Raw genomic sequence first — 21,949 nt, forward strand, 5'->3', positions numbered from 1 at the left:
AAAAAAAAAAAAAAAAAAAAGAAAGAAAGAAAAAAACACAGTGGCCACCCCCACTTTCCACAGCAGGAAGTTTGAGGTTTCTACCACTGAAATGAAGAAAGGGTAGTATTTCCAAAATTCCTGGGCTTCCAGACGGAGCCTGAAATATTTGGCTAACAGACTCTGACGATGTTTTTGTTAAGTCTGTTTTTTTTTTTAAATGTAAAGAACGCTTTTTATTTGCTTTGTGAAGCTGCACCTTCCAAAGCCTGCTGGATTTGCACAGTTGGTGAACCTGCCCACTTCCGGCTTCTTCCCACATGCATTCTCTGGCCTTTCACCTTTTAACTGGCCTGAATTCCACCCTGAAATACCTTTTATTATCTGTTTTATTTATAGTGCGCCCAAATCTTAATTTTTAAAAGCAGAAGAGAAAGAAGGAAGGGAAACTGCCTTTATTAAATGCCTAATAGCACCAGCTTTCGCAAATTGTATCTAATTTAATCCTCAGAGCGACTTAAGATAAACATATGGTCTTTCATGTCTGATGAGGAAACTGAGCCACTGAGAGGTTAGGTTGCCAAGGCTACACAACCAGGAAAGGCAGCCACTAGGGACTGAACTCATGTCTATCTGGTGTCAAAGGGCCTGATCCTACCATTATTCCAATAGGTGTGAGATCTCTCAAAATAAAACACTCAAGTTGCTTTTCAGATACATTGTATTTTTTTCCCCTATGTCAGTGAACCTCTACAGGAAACAAAAAAAAAGAAGCAAAAGCAAAACAAAAAAACAGCTCCCAATCCTGCAAGTCTCCTTGTGCGCTTTTTCTTTCCTTGAAAACCCATTCTCCACTTGCATCTTAGCCTCCCACCTACAAAATAAAGGCCAATGCTTTCCTCCAACCTTGTTCAACAGTCCAGGTCCCTGTTAATCATTTAGCAGTTTGGGAAGACCTTTATACACAATATTGCCCTCTGAGAGGGTGCAGAGAGATAATGTAATCAATCCCAAAAGTTAAGGGAAATCTTAGCCAAATTTACACTGAGGATTGATAGCATGGGAGTGAAAAAACATGAATCTAGATTAAATGTAGGCTGGGCAGGATGGCCAGGTGCGTTGATCAGCATTACATTAGGAACAAGGCTCAACAGATAACACCATCCCTCAAGTCCTTCGGGGATTTGGAAGTGAATTCAAGCACCTACAGAGGTCTGCCATGCAGGCAGGAAGAGGATCCAGGTTAATGTAGACTCTAGAGGGACTTTCCAGGACGGCCTGTTACTTTATACCTTAGCTTGAGGGTCCCAACCCCCTTCCAGCATGTTTCTACCAATGTAACCACCGCTTCCTTCAAATCTTTCTTCCCTGATCTCTACTTTCAACTCATCCCCCTATTGGTTTCTTTCTTGGGAGATACTGATGGTCCATAATAACCAGCCAGCCCCTAACTTGCCATATGGTTCAGGTTCGGCAAAGAGAAATCAAGAAACATCTTTTTCAGGGTAACAATAACAGTGTTTCAACACACAGTCAAATCCAGCTTTACAACGTTACATTCTCGACTTACGGAAGTCCTTGACCGAAACATAAACTCATGCTAAAAAAGACTTCCTGGCTGATGTATAGTTTTAAGATATCCTGAGTCCTCTTTGCTTCTCACCCCACCACTGTCACCCACAGGGAGGGGCTGGCTACCCGAGAAGATGTATTTTGGTCCATGTAAAAGAGGTTAGACCTTCTCCAGGCTCAGCAAACATCTTCTGATGCGCTAATAGCCCTTAATGAGGACATCTGCCATCAGTTAAATAACTGGGACCGACAGCATAGGAAAACAAACCCTCTCTGTGGTTCTAAGTTGCAAATTGCCATTTGACATGTCACTGTTGCCGGAGAATCCCAGGTCTCAGCACGTCCATGTGTGTGCGCGCACGCGCATGCACTCACGCTCGACGGGTGCTCTCTCCTACCTCCCATGGCAACGGGCCATGACGTCACCGAGTAGCACTTCCAGGACACAGGTCATAAAGTCAAACTGATTCATTACACAACTAATGGGGGTTTTGGTGGTGGGTGAAGTTTGGGGTAAGACTCCCCTTTGCCGAAACATGGGAGCTTTGCTGCCTCTCTAATGAACCATTTAGGGACCAAGGTGCCGGGCATTACTCCTCTTCCAAGAGTTTCAGGTTCTCCACTAACCTTAAGCTTTCTACTCTATGATCTCCCCTGGTAACCACCGCACAGAACATCGATTTGAGTTTTGGGTTCTTTGGCTAATATTTTGCATATCATTCTTAATCTTTTATCAGAAAGTGGCTAATGTTTTCTTTTTAATTTAATTAATTAACTTATTTACTTATGTCTGCGATGGGTCTTCGTTGCTGTGTGTGGGCTTCCTCTAGTTGCGGCATGTGGACTTCTCATTGCAGTGGCTTCTCTTATTGCGGAGCACGGGCTCTAGGCGCACGGGCTTCAGCAGTTGTGGCGCACAGGCTTAGTGGTTCCACGGCATGTGGGATCTTCCCTGACCAGGGCTCGAATCCGTGTCCCCTGCACTGGCAGGCGGATTCTTAACCACTGCGCTACCAGGGAAGTCCCTAATATTTTCTTTTAAATCTGTAAAGTTTTAACTGCATTTCTTTTTCAGTGTGACATTCTAAGCTCAGGCAAAGGTCAAAATGTTACAGCACACCACATCTTTTATTTTATAACAGAACTCAGTGGAGAATAGGACAATTCATTTGTCCAAAACAATTCTTTTTTAGCAATTCTTGGCCAGGGACGATCTCTGTTGAGAGATGCCATGTCTGTCCACAGCATATTGATGACTATATGCAAATGCGTCTGTGGTCCTTGTTATCTGAACCTTTGCAGAAAGAGGTAAGCTGTCATACTCCACCATCATCACCCAAATGCTGCCTGGTAGTTTCTTAAGCCTTATTTTCTTCTGGGGTGTCTTCTCCAGAAAAAGTAAAAAAAAAAAAAAAATTCACTTCACTGAGCATATACTGACCGTTTCTTCCCAGAGGATTTTCTTCCCAGCCTGGCTTTGGACAGAAAGACCTCCAAGGGTAGCCAAGGGCCTGCACTAAAACATCTAGGTCTCTCAAGTTATACATCAGGTCCTGTTACACCATTTTTTAAATGTGTGGTATGCATTTTAGGTTTTCATGATATGAGCTTAAGATCACAGCACTGAGCACATTAGTAATTGATTCAATACCAAGATTTCTAAATCAGCTGTTCAGAGAATGACCATTTGGATTCTCAGGTCATTCTAACTGTTGTCTACTTCTGAAGGTTTTTTTTTTTTTTAATATCTATTTACTTATTTATTTATTTGGCTGTGCCGGGTCTTAGTTGCAACATGCAGGATCTTCGTTGCCACGTGCAGGATCTTTAGTTGTGGCACGTCTGAAGGTTTTTAAAAACTGGATTACAGGGCTTCCCTGGTGGCGCAGTGGTTGAGAGTCCACCTGCCAATGCAGGGGACACGGGTTCGTGCCCCGGTCCAGGAGGATCCTACATGCCGCTGAGCGGCTGGGTCCGTGAGCCATGGCCGCCGAGTCTGCGCGTCCGGAGCCTGTGCTCCACAACGGGAGAGGCCACAACAGTGAGAGGCCCACGTACCGCAAAAAAAAAAAAACCAAAAAACTGGATTACACTGCCTCGATGTATAATAGTTTAGACTACCATCATCTGAGTAATAGATGTAACAGAAAAATGGAAGGAGAAAATAAGGGCCCCAAATAGCCGTGCTATTTTCATATCCCAGCAGATGGGCCACAGAAATAGGTCACCTGATCTGGTTACACTGAATTTTCTCCAGCAAATAACAAATGACCCTGATCAACAAATACTTTTGTCGGTCTGACTGCACAACAGCCAATCAATCAAGTAAAAGAGACCATTCTGTTTGCACTGCCGGCAGGGAAGGAAAGCATTTTCACAGTTCAGCCCAGAACTACACTTCCCCTTCCTTCACACCTAGCTCCCCATTTGCTTTCAAAACCACCAGTGCCCTTTATTCATTGCTCTGCTGTGCATACACTACTCTGTATGAAACAAGACAATTCTTAGCACAGTACTGGGCACACAGGGCTCAGTGATCTGTAACTACTTCTATTAGTTCCGACGGACTGCATCTCCCTTAGACGGCAAGCCCTTGCTTATCCCATCAAATTTATGATTTTGAAGAGATGCTATTCCCACAGGTGAGGAGAGCCCCAGATTTAAAAAATAATGTGTTGTAAGAAATAAGACCTGCTGCTTGCCTAATAATGAAGAACAGTCATAGCGTCTTAGTAGTGCTTCAGTGTTTCAGACTCGGTTCTAAGATAGCAGTGTTTTCTTGAAAACAGGTAGAGAATGCTTTATAAGGAAGCAGGGATAAGTAAAAGCATGCCCACAAACGTGCCACGTGAGAGGGAGAGATGATCCAGCACTGTTTTCGTACATGCACGGGGCACGCATGCATGTGTATACATGTGGGTGCCTGCACTGTGGTTAAACCTGATTTGGCTGTACCAAAACTATGTGAGACGCAGGAGGCACGGAGATGCATGATTGCTGACTCAGCATCCTACCCAGAGCCAGCAGGAAGGAGGGAGCCAGCCAGGAGCTGAGTATCTCCGCAAGAACAAGCCTCCGAGAACTGACAGTTCCCTGCAGCAGTTTGCAGGGTAAGCTTCCAACCTGAACGTTAACTGCCAACGAATGCCTGAATGGCGTTTGGGTTTACAGTCACTTTGATACACACATTCGAGGCTTCCTTTTTTTTTTCTGACCTCCTGGCAACTCAAGGAAACAGGGAGGGACAATTTAATCCCAATTTTACAGCTCAGAAAACTGAGGGTCCTCCAGAAGGCCACTGATTTGCCCGAGCTAGCCAGCTGGGGTGTCTGCAGCTTTCCCGGCCCCTCCCTGGACTCATTCTCTCTTCCCCTCAAGGGGAGACCCAGCAGCAGGACAGGGGCTCGGGCTGGAAGGGCTCCAGAGTTCCCAGCCCCAATGCCTTCACATGGCCTTGTCTCATCCTCACAATGAACGCTGTGAGGGAGAAAGCGTGAGTTTCATTGGGAAGAAGGGATCTATTAGAGGCACTTACAATAATGAAAAGAGAAAGCTGGCAATAAAAGAACCACCCCCCAAAATATAAAACACAGAGGGGAGAATTTAAAACGCCTAACAGTCCAGGGCCCATTAGGGTAAGGCCCTGAGTGGTGGACACGCCAGAAAAGCTCTGTGATCGTGATGCCTGAGGCGCCCACCCCGAGATACAAGAAAAGGGCCCCTGATGTTCTGCCCACTTTGAAGGCAGAGAAATGCAGGCGCTCTCTATTTTTTCACTGAAGTGGTTAAAGCAGAAAAACTTTTCGGAACTCAACAGTCATTTGAATGAATAATCACATTCCCTGACTATGCTAAATAAACAGACGGTGGGGGGGGGCGGCAGTTGTAGGGAAGGTGAGAGCCACCTGGTGACTTTCCCGGCTGGAATCAATAGGTAATAAAAAGGCAGCAGCCCTCTACAGGGGTGGATAATCAGAGCACACAGGGCTGCAGGTGCCCAAGAAAGGAACCACCTGGTCCGGGGGCCGGGCCAGGAGTGGGAGATGCAAAATTATAGATGAGAAACCATGCACACACAGACAGGATGGGCCAACTCGAGACACCAAGCCAGAAGAGAGAAACAGGTACGGGAAGGGATCAAGGTGCCCAAAATACCCCTCCAGAATCCAAGTCTCATCTGGGAGCCAGCGGTGCCAAACCAGCCAGTGGGAAATAAAAGTGTAATCTTGGCAGTTATAAGTCACAAGATAAGAAACACGTGCTGTCGGGATGACAGAACATTCTAGTGGCTGATAACATTTAAAAACCTGAAATAAGAGCTGGGTGCCAGAATTCGTTCCAAGACCAGGATGGCTGACCAGCCAAGGGAATAGATGTGTCTAGCCAGAAGGGCGATAACAGGCTTCCACAGATCAACTTTTAATCCAACTTTTCCCTCCCTTCTGACTTCCCGGCTGACTGTACAGGCTTTCTGTTTCAGGATGGCAGTGGCTCCTCAGGCTGTCACTCTATCACCTTCTCCCGGGAGACTGCTCTGATCTCCTGGGATTGGAGCATCTCCCCCAGTACCAGCGGGAATGCTTCCCATCCCCCAGGAATGCTGTGGCTGAGGGGAAAAAAAAGTCTGGATACACCTGAGCAACTAAAACTGGCTCCTCAAAATGGAAACAGAATGTGCAAGAGAAGCTAACCCCGGGCACACTGCCGAGGACGCCTCTCCAGGAAAAGGGCTCGTGGCAGCCCATCACCTTGACCTGTGTGACTTTCGGCAACAAGCCACCACCTCGGGGCCTCAGTTTCCTGCCTTGCCATGAAAAATGAAAACAGTGCCCAGCATGTGAAAGGATCTCAACAGATGTGCTGCCTCCCCTGTTCCCCGATTTCAGACCAGCACTAGACAGCTAAATGACACGGTGGGCCACTCGGAGAGCTTAGGAGCCACTGGCCCGCTGGCACCTGGAAACTGAGGCTGCAAAAGGATATTCAACCCGAACCAGTAACACAACTGACTCTAAAGGGAATCAAGAAGTTGACCACGGGTGAGCCGCTGATTAACTGAAATCTCAACAGAACTGATTTCGGCAAGACAGGGGAACCGAGAAATCCAGCATATTCCATTTAGAGGCCAGCTGGCCACGGTGAACCAACCGCAGGGCTCCCTGCTTCGAGAGCTCAACACCCAGCCGGCCGGCTCTGCCCTGTGGCTCAAAGCAGAGCCCACGTGACCCGGCCGCTCACCTTGCTCTCAGCACACAGGTCCCAACCCTGCCCTCCTCTTCCAGCCGAAATCTCCATCTTGGTGCCCTGCCCAGGGTGGCTCCAGGCCCACTGGCAGGCCTCCCCGAGGCGGAGCATGACCAGCCTCTGCGAGAACTCCCCAAATCTGACGCTCAGTCCCGGGTTCCAGCTGTCCCAGATCTGGATCCACATTCACCCGTGCAGACCTACACAGCACACAGGGCAGCACCGACTCACCAGAAACCCAGGGCAAGGGGAGCCGCAGAACCAAAACACCAGCGTTCTAAATGATCTGCCGGTACTCGACACACGTGCAGGCTCTTGCCGATGAACTGAACAGAAGAATGACGGAGCCTCAGCTTCAGACCCTGACTTTAGAGAACTCTAGGCCTCGCTGAGCTTCTCCTGCATCAAACACCCAGCACTTGTTTAGTAAGGCACTTAATACGCTCCAGAGTGACATTCATAGATCTGTGCTGTGTCATTAGTGTGAGGTCACACTTTGTATTCTAAGGACGGACGGAGAAGGATCAGACGCGTTGGAGATCTCCAGCTAGGGAATGAACTGGGTTTAGAATTTACCGTCCAGAGTCCACCACGGCTGCTCATCCATCCAGTGATTCTTTTCCAACACGCAGGCCAAAGTCCTCAGGGGGCCAGACAGAATTGACTATGGGGCTAAGCGGAGCCCTTCCCAACACCCACCCTTCCAGCCAAACCGTGTTGAAGCATGGGGCCACACACTCGCACACCCTAAAGCCTGCCCCATTCTTAGAAAACAATTGCTTCGTGTCTGAGCCCACCTCATGTATGCCCGGCCTGCGTTAAATCTAAGCTTGGAATTGACCTTGCAATGGGTTTTCATTAAGATTTAAAATTAATGTACCCTGTTCCCTAGCAAGTCCCCTTTATCAGGATCTACCCTAGAGAAACACTGACGTGTGTGGCAAAGAGGCATGTACGGCCATGTTTATTGTAACAGCGTTTGTAACAGCAGAGGATTTGGAAATAACTTAAATGGCCGTCAATTAGGCCAAATCAACCAACAGTTTAGCCTTCTGATTCTAAGGAAGGCTATGCAGGAGTTAAACAAAATCAATAAGACCTATACATATTGACAGGAAGCGATCCCTGAGATGTAGTGGGGTGGAAGGGGCCAGCACACTACTTACTACTCCCGGTGCACTTAGCTTCTTTTAAGTTCTTTAGGTATAAATGCAAGTATGTTAAGCATTTGGAGAATACCAACAAACTCGTAACAGTGGTTAACCTCTGGGGAAGGGCTGGGATTAGGAGTGGTTACCAAGGAAGATTTTGTTTGCTCTGGAAGGTTTGCATTTTTTTGTTTTCCCCTACAGAGAATGTGTTCAAGTAGTACTTGTGTAATGAAAATTTCATTTCACCATGTAATTTTTTTTAAAAAAGAAAGAAACTGACCCTGCTCCGTACATTTCAGTCACGTGTTTGGGGGCAATTTCTACTCCAATCTCACACACGCTTCCTGGGAGGCTGAGCGCTCAGCAGTGCAAAGCAGTGGGCTCTGCAACACAGATCTTGTTTCAATATTAGAAACCCAACTCTGTGACTCTGTGGACCGTTCAATTTATACACTAGTTCAAGGAAGAGGCAAGAAAAAAGAGAAAGGCCTGTCAGGGGACTTCTGGGTAATTCAAAGGGATGTCCTAGGAGCGATTTCAGTTCTAGTTGAGCATTCCAGCTCTCCAACACCACACACGCACGCACGCACGCACATGCACACGCACGCGGACTTGCCAATAATGGCAGCCCTCGCCCAACCACACGTAATCCACACCAGGCCTAGCCGGCTGTGCCTCAGACTCTTCCATCCGGGAATCAGGATTTCTAACATACATTCAGATCCTGTGGGCTAATGCGAAGGAAGACTCTGACCACCACATTAGAAAAGCTCCAAAATATCATTTACTCCCCCAGGGCCACCTAACCACACAGAATGCTGACTTTTCAACACAGACACTCCTCCAGGACTCCACCTCGTCAAGACACCACGTGAAAAGTCCTTAGAAACACAAAATTCTAATATTAAGGACCTAGGGTAGGCAAAACTAACCTAGGGTGATAGACATCAGAGCTGTGGTCCTTCCCACCTCCCATGGAACACTTCAGAGGTGACGGAAATGTTCTGTCTCAAAATGCATTTGTCAGAACTGATCAAACAGCACATTGCAGACCTGAGCATTCCACTGTATGCAAATTACACCTCAATTTAAAAAAAAAAAAAAAAAACTACCCCAGTACAGTTTCTCAGCTAGCTGCAGCAGGACTTCGAGCTGTCGTATCAGACATCTGAAATCTCTGTTGTGCTATGTAAAGAGCACAAGTACCATGGCGACAGTCACCATAAAAATAGATAACAAGATTAAAATGGATAGAGGACACAGGAATTTAAGAACGGCGCACCAGGAGCAATTCGTTTTCGGCAGAAGAAAAATAGAGGACAGGGAGTTTTTCATTCCCCCTGCACTTTGAAAAACAACCATTGAGTGTGGTTGTTTTTACTAAAAGAGTTTTATGGTTTCCCAGTACTCAAAGGACAAAAAAGGCTGAGAGCTGTTACTTCTTATCATATTTTGCCTTAAAGAAAAAAAAGTATGATACCCTAAAAGTTTTTCCCATACCCACTGTTCTGTGGCCCAGGGAGCCGATTCACAGCAATGCGACAAAGCACAGATGATGTGCCATATACACTGTGTGAGGTCCAAATGATACTGAGATAAAGGCGGCCTGGGCCCTTTATCGAGTGCACAGACTTCCAACTTTAGTTCCAATTACCAAGTTCTGCCTACATTTTTTACATACATCGAAAACTGACGCCCCCTAGCTGTGCACCCTGAAATTACTCCACATGAAGAGAGCACTTTCTTGCCCAATACTGACTTTTTTCAAATGCCAAAATGTAGGCATGAATCACTTGGCGACAGAAATCTTGTGTTCTTCTCCAAAAGATGAGATAAACCTCTGTTCTCCTTGTGGAGTTTCTCCAAGAAATGTTTGCTAAGTGACTTAGCCCTTGCAGTGTCCCCAGCAGGAAAAGAAGTAATCCAAAAATATCAGGAAGAAAATCTCAAATTTTTAAATAATCAGGGTGGATTCTAAATAAACCATATATGTAAGTAAAATTTAGGCAAAATTAAACTTCCACGTGTAAGCTACAAATAATAAAAGTGCAAAAACAAAAGAATTTTTCATTCAAACCACAAATTTACTGTCGGATAGCAACTAAACATGTGCATTCCTGGAAAATCCCACACAAAAGTTTCTTTAAATCTGTCTCTTGTTCCCTCTGTCACTAAGCCTACAGAGCAATCACAAGGTTCAGACTCGTCCCTGATGTTGGGATGGTTTTTAACGTGCTGCACCTGGTGATATAAATCTGCAGTGGAGAAAATGAAGGAGGAGATGGTCAAGGACACTCCTCGATCCTCCACAGCCAAGCAGAGGACCCAAAGTCAGTTAAAGGTCCCCATCTTGATTCATTCGTTATACTGAATACAACCAGCCAATAAACATATTAGTCTTCCATATGTCCATCTGTTTTTTTTTTTTTTTTTTTTTTTCCTTTTTTTTTTTTTTTTTTTTTTTTGTCCATCTGTTTTATTTATTGTTATTTGCCATTTTCCACCCTACACCCACCTTCTTGCTTGTCCTAAAGACAAAATTCCATTTTCAGCAGCCCTGGGGCCACAGACTGAGTCCTGACCCATCTTGGAATAGTTCTCTTCCTCCTTTCTAAAATAACCCCAGAAGATCTCTTGAAAATGTTAGGACCCACTTATTAACATTTTTTTAAAGAGCTTAAAATGATGATTTGACCCCAGTACTACACACTAGAGGTATATTCCATATTCCACATTATCTTTCAGCGTTGACAAGTCACACAATAACCCAAGAATTAGAAAGGACTCTGGAAGCCAGCCTAATTCCTGTTCTCTTCGACAGCACCCCGAATCCACAGCATTCAGTCCAACCTGAATACCTTCAATGATGGGGAGCTCACTCCTCCATGGGAAGACATTTCCACTGTTGGTCAGGCCTGCCAGCTAGAAAATTCCTTTTCTGATAGAACTGAAATCTGCTCTCCCAGTCTTTAGGGTTAAAAGGAACCTTAAAGCTCATCACCTTCGTGTAATCATTCAGTGGATAAGGAATCATGTAATGCAATCATTCTACAGGAGAAGAATCTGAAGCTAGAGAGGATAAAGCAGTTGTTCCATCCATTGGTCATACTCCAACACCAGAGCAGAAATGAACAAGTCGACTCTTTCCTATACCTCATAACCACGAAAATATTTGAAAAGTGCTATTGTGTACCCACCCCATGAATGTACTCCGGTCATTCCTGATCCCACAGCATCCTAGTCTCCTTCCTGTGGGTGAAGTCTTGTTTGTTCATGTTTCTTTTAAATCATGGCTCCCCAGTGGTCTGAATGTCACATGACCAGCAGAGGTCATTAAAACTAGACCCTGTGATTGGACTGATGAATTTCTGATCCAATTATGAATGGGATTCAATTTCTAAAAAGCCTCATCCCACTCAGGGCTCACATTTAACTCATGAATAGAACAATCTCAAAACTTTTTTCCCGGGCTTCTCTGGTGGCGCAGTGGTTGAGAGTCCGCCTGCCGATGCAGGGGACACAGGTTCATGCCGCGGTCCGGGAAGATCCCACGTGCCGCGGAGCGGCTGGGCCCGTGAGCCATGGCCACTGAGCCTGCGCGTCCGGAGCCTGTGCTCCGCAACGGGAGAGGCCACAACAGTGAGAGGCCCGTGTACCGAAAAACAAAAAGAAACAAAAAAAAACCTTTTTCCCACATGATCTGCCCCCTCCTCAGCACCTGGAGGACCACCAGGGTTACACTGTGCTAGGTTCATTAATTACAACAAATGTACCATCAGGTGAGGGATGTTGATGGTGGGGGGATGTGCATGTGAGGGGGGCAGGGGGTATGTGGGAACTCTCTGCACCTTCCTCTCAGTTTTGCTGTGAACATAAAACTGGTCTAAAAAATAAAGTATATTTTAAAAGATATACTTACATATATGGTAGTTTTTTCCACTGTGATATACATACACACTTTAAGAAATACAAATAGTAAATTTAAAATGTAAAAAAAGAAAGTCACTCAACTCATCCATTTAGAAGTAACCAATATTAGTATTTTGGTATTAGAATTTTCAGTGTATTTCCTTCCATTTCCTATGCACTTTGTTTCTTTAAGATTTGAAATCATATTGTAGATGCACCTTAACTTTTAGCAGAAACATCTGTCCATGTTATTTTAAAATTATTCCTAAACATTATTTTTAATGGCCATAATATTCCACTATTACGGAATATTAGTGGAATCACTTTCGGATTACTTCCAGCCCAGTCACACCATTGGATATTTAGGTTGTTTCCAATTTTCCATTATAGTTTAAGGAAAAAAAAAAAAACCTCTAAATAATCCCTGCGCACAAAGCATCATCTACATTTTGGATGTGGTCTCCAGAAGTGGAATTATCCTACCGGAATGTATGAACATTACAATTCAAATTTTAAAAACTAAATCAGACTTTACATTTATCCCTTACTGAATTTCTTTTTTAAATTTGGGCCCTCATTCTGGATGTCTTTGAACCTTGGTTTATCTACTAAATAAGCAATTCCTCCCACCTCTACGCCATCAACAAAGCTGACAAACATACCTTCTGTATCTTGATCCATGACACTGGAATAAATGTTGAACAGCTCAAGGCCAAGAATAGAACCCTATGGCACTCATTTTCAGACCCCTTTCCAGGCTGACTCGGTGCCACTAATTAACAGTTTTTGCATATGACTATCAAATTAAATTAATAACACCATTCAGCCCACATTCTACCACTTATTTAATATGGACCTTCATATCTTCAGAAATTGTTAAGTACTTTACTAAAGACAAAGTGTACTATAGCTGCTACACCATTTCTCTGACCCAGTAACCATCATATAAAACAGGAAATGGGTTCAATTTGATACGATCCGGCTGACTTCTGATTATCCCCGCATCCTAAGGGCACACTTTTTCAAGCAATTAAGCAAAAAGCATTTCAGTTTCTACGTTTTTTTCCCCCCAAACCTGTATTTTAAAATAATCAGACTGCGTACCTGTATAAAGCAGGGTGGCTCTTATTCAGTCCCTGTCACCTGTGGCTCCCCCAGGGAAGGGCTCTGAATCACAGGTAGTTATGGACCCCCAGGGTAAACCAAACTGTCTCCAGACCACAGAGATCTGAACTTATTCATTTCAGCTGGTCCCAAATCAGCCCAGTTTTCCAGGAGTGATTTGCATTCACACCTTGAACCAATTATCCCGTGGTCACTACGAATCCTGGCTTCTCAATCTCTGGATCCTGGAAGCCTACCCCCGGGCCCATCCTAGGAAGAAGGAAATAAGAAGTGACACAGCCCCTCTCCTTGCCGTTCCTTTATTACTGACTCACAGAACCAAAGCTCCTGAGAATCTAATGTCTTGCGGCACTTGGCAGCCATGACTCACATCTCACCAAGTTATTACCCCGACATCGTTCTCAGAGGATACGTGCCAGGAGCCACCAGCTAACCAGGTCAGCCTGAAGTGGAAAATGACAAGGCCTGAGAGATCTTGGGGTCGCTAGAAATTGGCTTCACCATAGAGAATACAGCCCAAAGCCGTCTCTAATTAGTACCATTCCAGTCATCAGAAAAATATTTCACAGTGCCAGCCGGCAGCAACTCAGAAAGTGCTCCTCACCTGCCCACCTGCCCAAAACAAATCATTTGCACACAAGGCTCTAAGATTCCATGTCACACTCCTACCCGAATCCCTGCGGTGGCCACCCAGAGCCAGGGACGCGATCCCAAAGTCCCTATTTGGCCTTCGAGTCTCTTGAAAACTCAGGTCACAAACCCAAAGGCCTGCAGGGCTGAGCAGGGAATTGACTTCGACTGGACTGAGGCAACAGAGAGAACGGGAACTGGGACGGCTGGGGTCCCCGGGCCATCTCCCGCCCACAGCGGGCAGCCGTCACTCAGCTGCACAGACCTGCCTACTCTCTTTACCAGAGTCCCAACTCCAGAGGTTTTCTGGATTGCTCCTAATTTTTGAAGACCTTTGCGTGGTCCCAATGACAACTCATCTGAAGGTTTGAACACATTCTTCGGGCCTCCCGTTTACAACCCTTCCACTGCCCTTTGATACTAACCGACCTTTCCAGCCTGACGGCTCCCTCCTCTCCCAAGGACCTCTGTTCTTCACTCTTCCGCACGCTATGTACACCCCTAACTCCAAGCTGTGGCCCGTGATACACACCCCACCTGTGTGGCACCATGAGACACCCCAAAGGGTTCTTCCCAGACTTCCTTCCCTATTCCAGAAAGTTTTTCCAAGCCAAACAAGCATGGCTCCTTCTCCTGAGCCCTACCGCTACTTATTTTTCATCTTGGCCTTTCGTCATCTCGCCTTGCTCCTTAATCACAGGTGGATCCTCTCCTATCCTTCAGTCCCTTCCTCATGCTTCCTTCCCCCTCCAGCACGACTAAGGGTAGCTCTGCCCAGGTGCAGCTTCCTAAGTACTTCCTAGATATGAAAATGCTCTATAGCTGTTTTTCCAACTGTGAGTTACGATCCATTACAGACTGGTTACATCGACTTAGTGGGAAACAATAAGCATTTTTAAATGAAAAATAATGGAATAGAAAATAAAAGTACCAGAGGAGACTGCACCAAGCAAAAGAGGTAGTACTCATGAACTTAAATTAGATTTTTACATACATGATTGAGTATACTAGGTCATGATGTAAATTTTATTTCCTAATGTAGGTCATGGTCGAAACAGTGTAGAAAACAGTGCTCTCTAACGAGTAGATTAGCTCCACCAGTGCTTCACGCAACGTCTTTTTTTTTTTTTTGACAGTCATATATTCTCTAAAAAGAAAAAAATATCTGACTGCTACCTCTCCCCACAGGAGTCGGCTTCCCCTGCCAGTTCACTGATCCTGCATCTCAGAGAAACAGGGAGGCTAAGTAACTGCAATTACATTCTCGCTCATTCTGCAACTTTTTGCAATCACCCTTCAAATTCACCAGCCCTCGGATGCTGCAAGTTGAGGCTTAGGGAATTTGTTCAGCAAATCACCCTAAGTCACCCTTGCAACAGGAGAGCAGAATTCAGAGCTCAGGAGAAACCCCAGCTCCCACTCTGCGGGCTGGTCGCTGGCTTCCTGGGAACTGGCAAGGGCTCTCCCTGGTTAGGAGGGACCTGGCCCTGGGAAAGGCACAATCCCTAGGCCCAAAATCTCCTTCCTCTTTTAGATCATCTTGCTGCCCCCTCATCTTGTTGCTTCCCCCATGCACATCTACAAGGGGACAACAGCACTAGACTGAAGGTCTCGGTGGAGAGCAAAATTCAACGTCATTTCAAAGCCCAGCAATGTATGTGCTTAGTGAATTCTATTCTACTTCCCTCCAACCTCCAATCCCACCCTCCTGGTTAGCGGAAGAAGTGGCCCATCCTCCTTGGAGCCTCATTTCCTCCGAGTTGCTTTACCAAATTCATGTTCAGGACCAGGTGGTATCTTCTGAATGGCAAGACAGAACAGAGCCTTCCAACTCAGACCCCCAGTCCCCCTCACAAGCATCCTCTACTGCCCCCCACCCCATGACCAAGAAGACACTCCTCAGAGTGCCTTCCCTCCCCGGCTTTGGCAGCCTTTTCCACCCAACACACCCTGGTTTCCCACCAACCTCAGAGCCACAGCTGCTAGCAGGACACCTATGTTTCCACTTCTTGGCAAACACAAGAAACTTCCCTGCAGCCTGAGTGTCAATTACTTCTCTCCAAAACACACATTTCCGATTTCTCAAGTTACCAACTACAGCAGCTCCAAGGCCCTGGCGTGTAATCAATTTCCACAAAGAATTAATTTCCATTCATCTCCTTCCTTCACCCTGCCCCTGTCAACAGATTATTTCAACAATAATGCTTCTAAAATCCACCCTGTCTTCCATTTCCAGTTATCCCAGTCCAAGCCCTGGACACTCCACAACTGTAACAGCCTACTAACTGATTTGTCTCCTACCATTACTTTTAAAAATCTTCCCAAATACCCTTTCGTTACATCAGTCTCTGGCTCAGAAACCTTTACTATCTCCCCAGTACACACAAGGTAAAATGCAATCCCCCAGTCTGGCTTTCTAGGACGTTCACAACCTCAGCCATTGTTCCTCTCTATCTTTATCTCCTACTGTTCAGGAAACATTCCCTGGTCTGGCCAAGGCCATCTCCTTGTCTCTCAGGAAAAGTCATGTTCATTTGCACCTCATGGCCCATCTCAAAGGTCTCACACTCCAGAAATACAGTTTTGGTGATTCCTACCGTATTCCTTCTCTGAACGCCAACAGCACCTATTCTACACCTCGCAGTTTGCCAGGTCATTGTGCCCTATCTTGAGGTCTTATTTCCCGTGCTCAAGTCTTTCTGTCCCCCCGCCCCCTGAGGTTATAAACCCTGGAGGGAATCATCTCATGTACCTTTTGCATCCTCCTCACTGAGATAACTGTTTGAACCTCTTCTCCTCCATAGTCCCTTTCTGACCTCTCACACCGGTTACTTCTTCCTCCCGTGCCTTTGGCCTTTGCCGGTTATCCTTCACGTGCATAACTTATTTCCTAACTTAGGACTCTAAGTCCATTCCCCAACCCTGACCTTGCCTTTGACAGTCCCCCTGTCCCCCAGCGTTTGCAATCACTTACGCAGTCTGTGCACATTAACTTGAACTTGAGCTCTCAAATCACTTCTACCTGGTCAGTAGGCTTTCTGAGGCCTTAGATTTCTTGAGTGTCTTTTATCTCCCAGAGAACCTGGCATGGTGCTGAGAACGCAGCAGCCCCCCAGAGGTACCTGTGGAGTTGAACTTAATTGCTATGTTTCCTGGTGTTTCACGTTCCCTGAGACCCAGAACCTCTGTTTACACAACATCTTAGGAGGGTGTCGAAAAGGCCTTCAATACCTGTTGATCACTCACTTCCAGGCAAAATGCACCAAATACACTTTTCTAGAAAAGGGGGTGTAAAGAACGGACTGGTGGCCTGTAGGTAACCCCTGCACCTGGCCGCCTGGCATGAGAACGCCGGCCTGCGAGAAGCGTTCCAAAGCCACCGAGCATTGGCCCAGGCTGCCTGCAATCAAGGAGGCAGCGGGACCCCTCGCCGCCTGGCAGGTGGGCTTCTTTAGGTTACTGCGTCCGTCCCAAAGTGAAGGCGCTGAGCCCTGAATTCCCAGGCAGAAAAGAAAATGCTGCCTTTGAGATTGCACATGACAAACTCCCAGTCCAGGCCCCCACCCGGGCACCGCACATGCCCACAGTGCCAGTACTGAGGAGGGTCGGGGCCGCCGGCGAGGAGAGGCAGGGTGAAGACGCGCAGAAGCAAGCGGGGGTGGACAGAAGGGCAGAAGGGGACCGGGAGGGTGGGGGCCAGTCCCCGAGGTGGAGGGTGTGTCGCGCCGCGCGTCCCGGAGCGCGGCACTCGCCCGTCCGGCCGCTCGGCGGAGCGGGCAGGAACGCGCGGGGCGCCGGGAGAACTGGGCCGGCGGCCCGGCCGGAAAGGGTCAGGGAGGGGGCAGGAATAAGTGCCCGAGCGACTCCTCGCGCACATGCGCACTTGAACCTGACCGAGTGGTGACGCCCCCGCCCCCACCCCCAAATCGGACCCGGCGGCTGCAGCCCCGAACCAAACTTGAGTCTTAGCCTGTTTTCACTGAACCGGCCACCGAGCCAAAGTTTCTTGCTGTTGTTTTTCCAGGCCGGGCTCCGGGACAGGCTTCTCCGAGAGAGGCCGAGCTCGCCCCAAGGCGGGAAATGCCGCCAGCGGGCTCCGGGCACCTCCGACGGGCGCTTGGCGGGGGCGATCGAGACCCAGGCCGCGCCGCCCCGACCCGCCGAGCGTGAGCGAAAGGCGAGAGGGAGGGAACGCTGGAACCAACCTTTCCATCTTCCTTTGCTTTAATGTTGTCTTCTCCATTTTATGACATTTTACTCGATCTCACTCGTTTGTAGTTGTAAAGTGAGGCGTTATTTGCTGTTTCTGGAATTAACGTGAGAGAAAGTTAACTATTAGCCTTCAGCCCTTATGTAAACAATACCAGTTGCTTTTGGCACCGTTAGGCTCTGGCTTTTGTATAATTTGTAACAAGGAGAATTGAAGCTGAGCCATTGTGTTGCTCTGTGTTTTTCAGAGATAAGACCAGAGCCACACGGTAGTGAGAAGCCCCAGTACCGATATGTGTGAGCATATAGAGTCATATTCAAATAAGTTTAATGGATAAAAGAAATAAATCCCCTCCCCCCAGAAGTTTCAAAATATTTTTGGACATACTTGTTGAGTTTGCAGTCAGTTCACCTTCAATCTGAGGTATGCTGTTTTTCCTGCAGAGAGGCAGTGGGGAGTGTGTAGGAAAGGACTAAAGGCTTTGCAGTCAGACAAGCCTGGTTTGCAATCCTGATTTTACTGCTGAACTAGTTTTATGATCTTCAGCAGGTTCTTTTATCTCTCTGAACCTCAGCATCTTTATCTGTAAGATGAAATAAAAAACATAGGAATAGTGCCTAGCTCACACCAAATAAACACAAGATATTATTTCCCTTCCCCCACCGTCCACCGTTTGTTACAAAAGAAAACAATCTAAAAAAAAAATTCCTATAGGACATTAGTTCTCAACTGGGGATGATTTTGCCCCCAGGAGACATTTGGTAATGTCTGGAGACATTTTTGATTGTCACAACTGGGGGTAGTGGTGCTCCTAGCATCTAACAGGTATAGGCCAATGATGCTGCTAAACGTCTGGTAATGCAGAGGACAGCCCCATACAACAAAGAATTACCTGGTCTGAATTGTCAATAGTGACATCGTTGAGAAATCCTGCTATAGGCTAATTCTGCCATCGAATAATTCACCAAAGACTGGTTCTACCTTTTAATTCTCATCCTCAAGGAAACATTCTTGTTTTGCATTCGAGAGCACAAGAATGAAAGCATTTGGGGGACCACAGCAATTATATTAATATGCAAAGCCTGCCCTTAACATGAAAATGCAGATTCGAATTTTACATTTTATTATTAAAGGAATATTTTACCTAATTAACAACCGATGTATGTGCCCTAATTATTAAGGTATCTTATGATATATTATGTATTACTACAAGTCACAAATAGCTTTTGGTTCTGTTTCCCTTTCTCCTCAAGCAGTGGGTGTTTACTCACTTCCGCAGATTCAGCTCTCTGCTAAGTCCCTCACCTATCCTGAAGTTTATAACATAGTCTCTGCCCCCAAGGAATATCCAGCCTAGGTGGAAGTAGATGAATGCACATGCAACAATTAAGGAACAATACAAGATAGCGTATAATTAAGCTTTAATTGCAGCACCCAGACTAAGGTGGCACAGAGGCAAGGGAAATGAGTTCCAGCAACAACACCCAGTGCCGCCTGGCTGAGGTGTTCTGTAAATGTTTGTTGAATTAAATGAAATAGCAAAAGCTTTTGACATGAGATAGGACTCCAGCTAGTATATAATTCCATTCCAGGATTTAAACTGCTAGACTCTGTAAATGGATGTTGGTGCCTGGCTGTGAGTTTATTTTTCTTAAAACATCCAGTTCAAACGTGTAACCCAACCTGTATATTTCCTAAAACGATCAAACTTTAATAAAATGGAAACAATCATTCGTTTGACAACTATGTGAGTGCCTGCTGTGTGCAGCGTGAACCAAAAGAGTCTCTAAATTTGAACAGAACCCAGAGCTTGTTCTGTCTGAGACAGGCCATCAAAAGGCATGTGCTCTCTTACAGCATATATTGAATGAATATCCCCTTTGACTGCAGGTATGTACTTGTCAGTATGCATTCCACAGTTTTGCACATTAAAACAGACTGAGAACTTTCCTTCACAAGCATCCATTCCCAAACACACACCCAGCGCTCAGAACCTCCACAGGGACTCCAGGCCCTGTCCTAAACACATACTGCGCAGCACACAGGACATAAAGCAGGAGGTGCTTAGAAAACTCTAACTGGTTGGTTTCCAATCTTGGCTCCAGCCCCACCCCCCAGAGTAGAGCTCGCCCTCCCTGGAGGCTGTCCCATCCTAGAACTGCCCCTTACCTTGGCCCCCTGTTAAAATGTAGGCATCTGGTACCTCCTTTCCATCAAAGTCATTAGCTTCTCAGAGAGCATCTCCCATTAAGCTGGGGTTCAGCAAAGCAGACCCAGGCCTCGTATCATGTGATATGGACACATTTAGAGGAGATTTTCAGGGCACTGTGAGTCTGAAATTGTCACAGTCTCCCATCCCCTGATGTAACACTTTCCAGGCTTGCATCCCTCCAATCCATGCTTTACACCAGCCTCTTTCCTCTGCTTCAAACTCCTCCAAGGCTTCCTGTAGCTTTTATAATAAAGTCCCAGCATTGCTCATTAAGATCCTTCATGGTGGGGCTCTTAATTAGTTCTCCAGCCACTACTTGCGGCTCTCCGCCTCCAGCCCCTTCACTCTGCACTCCATACATGCTAAACTGAACTTCTGTCCTTTGCCTGAACAGACGTTTTCGTTGCTTGACCCATGCTCTTCTCTTCGCCCGAACACCCTCCGCCCCCTCTCTCATGTCTTTATCTGGCTATCCTTCAGAGTCAGCTTAGATAGCACTTTCTCTCGCCTCCAAGGCTGGATTAGGTGCCTCTCCTTTAAGTCCAGTAGGACCTATACTCACTCCCCCGCCCAGTGCATTGGACCGAAATCTCCCTTCCCTTGTCCTAATTTCCCACAATACTGAACATCCTAGGAGGACAAGGAGTGTGTCTTGTCTCCATGGAATACCCAACATTTGGCAGAGTGCTGGGCGTGGGGTAGGCACTTGATAAACACTGGTGAGTAATGAATTGCTGGTTGAAACCTGGGGAGTGACTAGAGCTTTTCCATCCACGGTCCAGGCAATCCCTAGCTGGAAGCGTGCCTCATGCTGAGAAGATGTCAGGGCTGGTGGAGACTTTCTAACCACTTATTTAGAACGGGACACAGCCTATGGAATGAACTGAGTTTTCAGGTTCCACCAGAGCCTCACTCTATACCTAACCTGGCTTCTTGAACACCAATGATCTACCTAACACCTCCACTTGGATATCAGATTGGATCTCAAATGTCCACGTCCAAAACCAGAGTTTGATTTCCCTCCCAAATCGGCTTCTCCCTATCTCGGTAAGTGGCAATTCCATTTTTCTAGTTGCTCAGGAAACAAAGAAACAAGAAAATCTTGGAGTCCTTTCTTTAATCCTTAACTCCTTTCTTTTTCTTTTACTACACATCGAATCCACCAGAAAATCCTGTTGATTCCATCTAGGAAATATATCCAGAATCAGTGACATCCCTCCATTTCCAGCCCTCCATCACTAGGTGGACCACCATCTCTCTGAGCTGCATTTCCGCAATAGACTTCTACCGGCTCTCCCTGCTTTTTCTGTTGCCTCCTTACACTCTGCACAACACCGTAGTGGCCAGAGTGATCCTTTTAAAACCTAAGTCAGATCACATTACCATTCTGTTCAAAACCTTCAACTGCTTCCCACCTCCCTCACTGCAAGGCCCCCCAGTCAACTCTCTGGTCCCACCACCCACCACTCTTCCCTGGGTCCCCCAGTGCCAGCCACACTGGCCCCCTTGCTCTTCCTCAGACCCACTTCCAATTCAGTCTTTTCAAGGCTGTCCCTTTGGGCTGGAATGATCTTCCTCCAGATATCCACATGGCCAGCTCCGTCACTTGACTCAGGTCCCTGCTCAAAAGCACTCTTATGAGAAAGACATTCCCTCACTAACCTATCTAGATAGCACCACCCAACCATCCCTTGGCCCAGCTTTATTTCCCTTCTTAGCATTTATCACCACCTGACAGCCTGTTTCCACCCACTCGACTATAAGTTCAAGGATAGTAGAGACTGTAGTTTTGTTTACTGTGTATCCCCAGCTTCTAGAACAGTGTCTAGCATATGGTAAACATTCAAGAAATAATCACGAGGGACTTCCCTGGTGGCTCAGTGGATAGAACTGCACGCTCGCAATGCAGGGGGCCCG

The 21,949-nt window shown here is 46.4% G+C and overlaps 1 protein-coding gene across 1 annotated transcript in view; it reads right to left on the reverse strand.

Annotated features, from left to right (window-relative positions):
- The window catches only part of ZNF395 (zinc finger protein 395), a 40,366-nt gene extending 18,757 nt beyond the window's left edge, over positions 1-21,609 (reverse strand). The window contains exons 1-3 of the mRNA XM_024767745.1: positions 21,559-21,609; positions 18,208-18,403; positions 17,816-17,916 (exon numbers count right to left, since the gene is read on the reverse strand). Coding sequence (XP_024623513.1) covers positions 17,816-17,853 — 38 coding nt within the window. The 5' untranslated portion in view covers positions 17,854-17,916; positions 18,208-18,403; positions 21,559-21,609. The remainder of the gene's footprint in view (positions 1-17,815; positions 17,917-18,207; positions 18,404-21,558) is intronic.
- Between the last annotated feature and the right edge of the window lie 340 nt (positions 21,610-21,949).

This window comes from Neophocaena asiaeorientalis, unplaced genomic scaffold (assembly GCF_003031525.2).
Source record: "Neophocaena asiaeorientalis asiaeorientalis breed wild unplaced genomic scaffold, Neophocaena_asiaeorientalis_V1.1 scaffold523, whole genome shotgun sequence".
Lineage (NCBI taxonomy): Eukaryota > Metazoa > Chordata > Mammalia > Artiodactyla > Phocoenidae > Neophocaena > Neophocaena asiaeorientalis.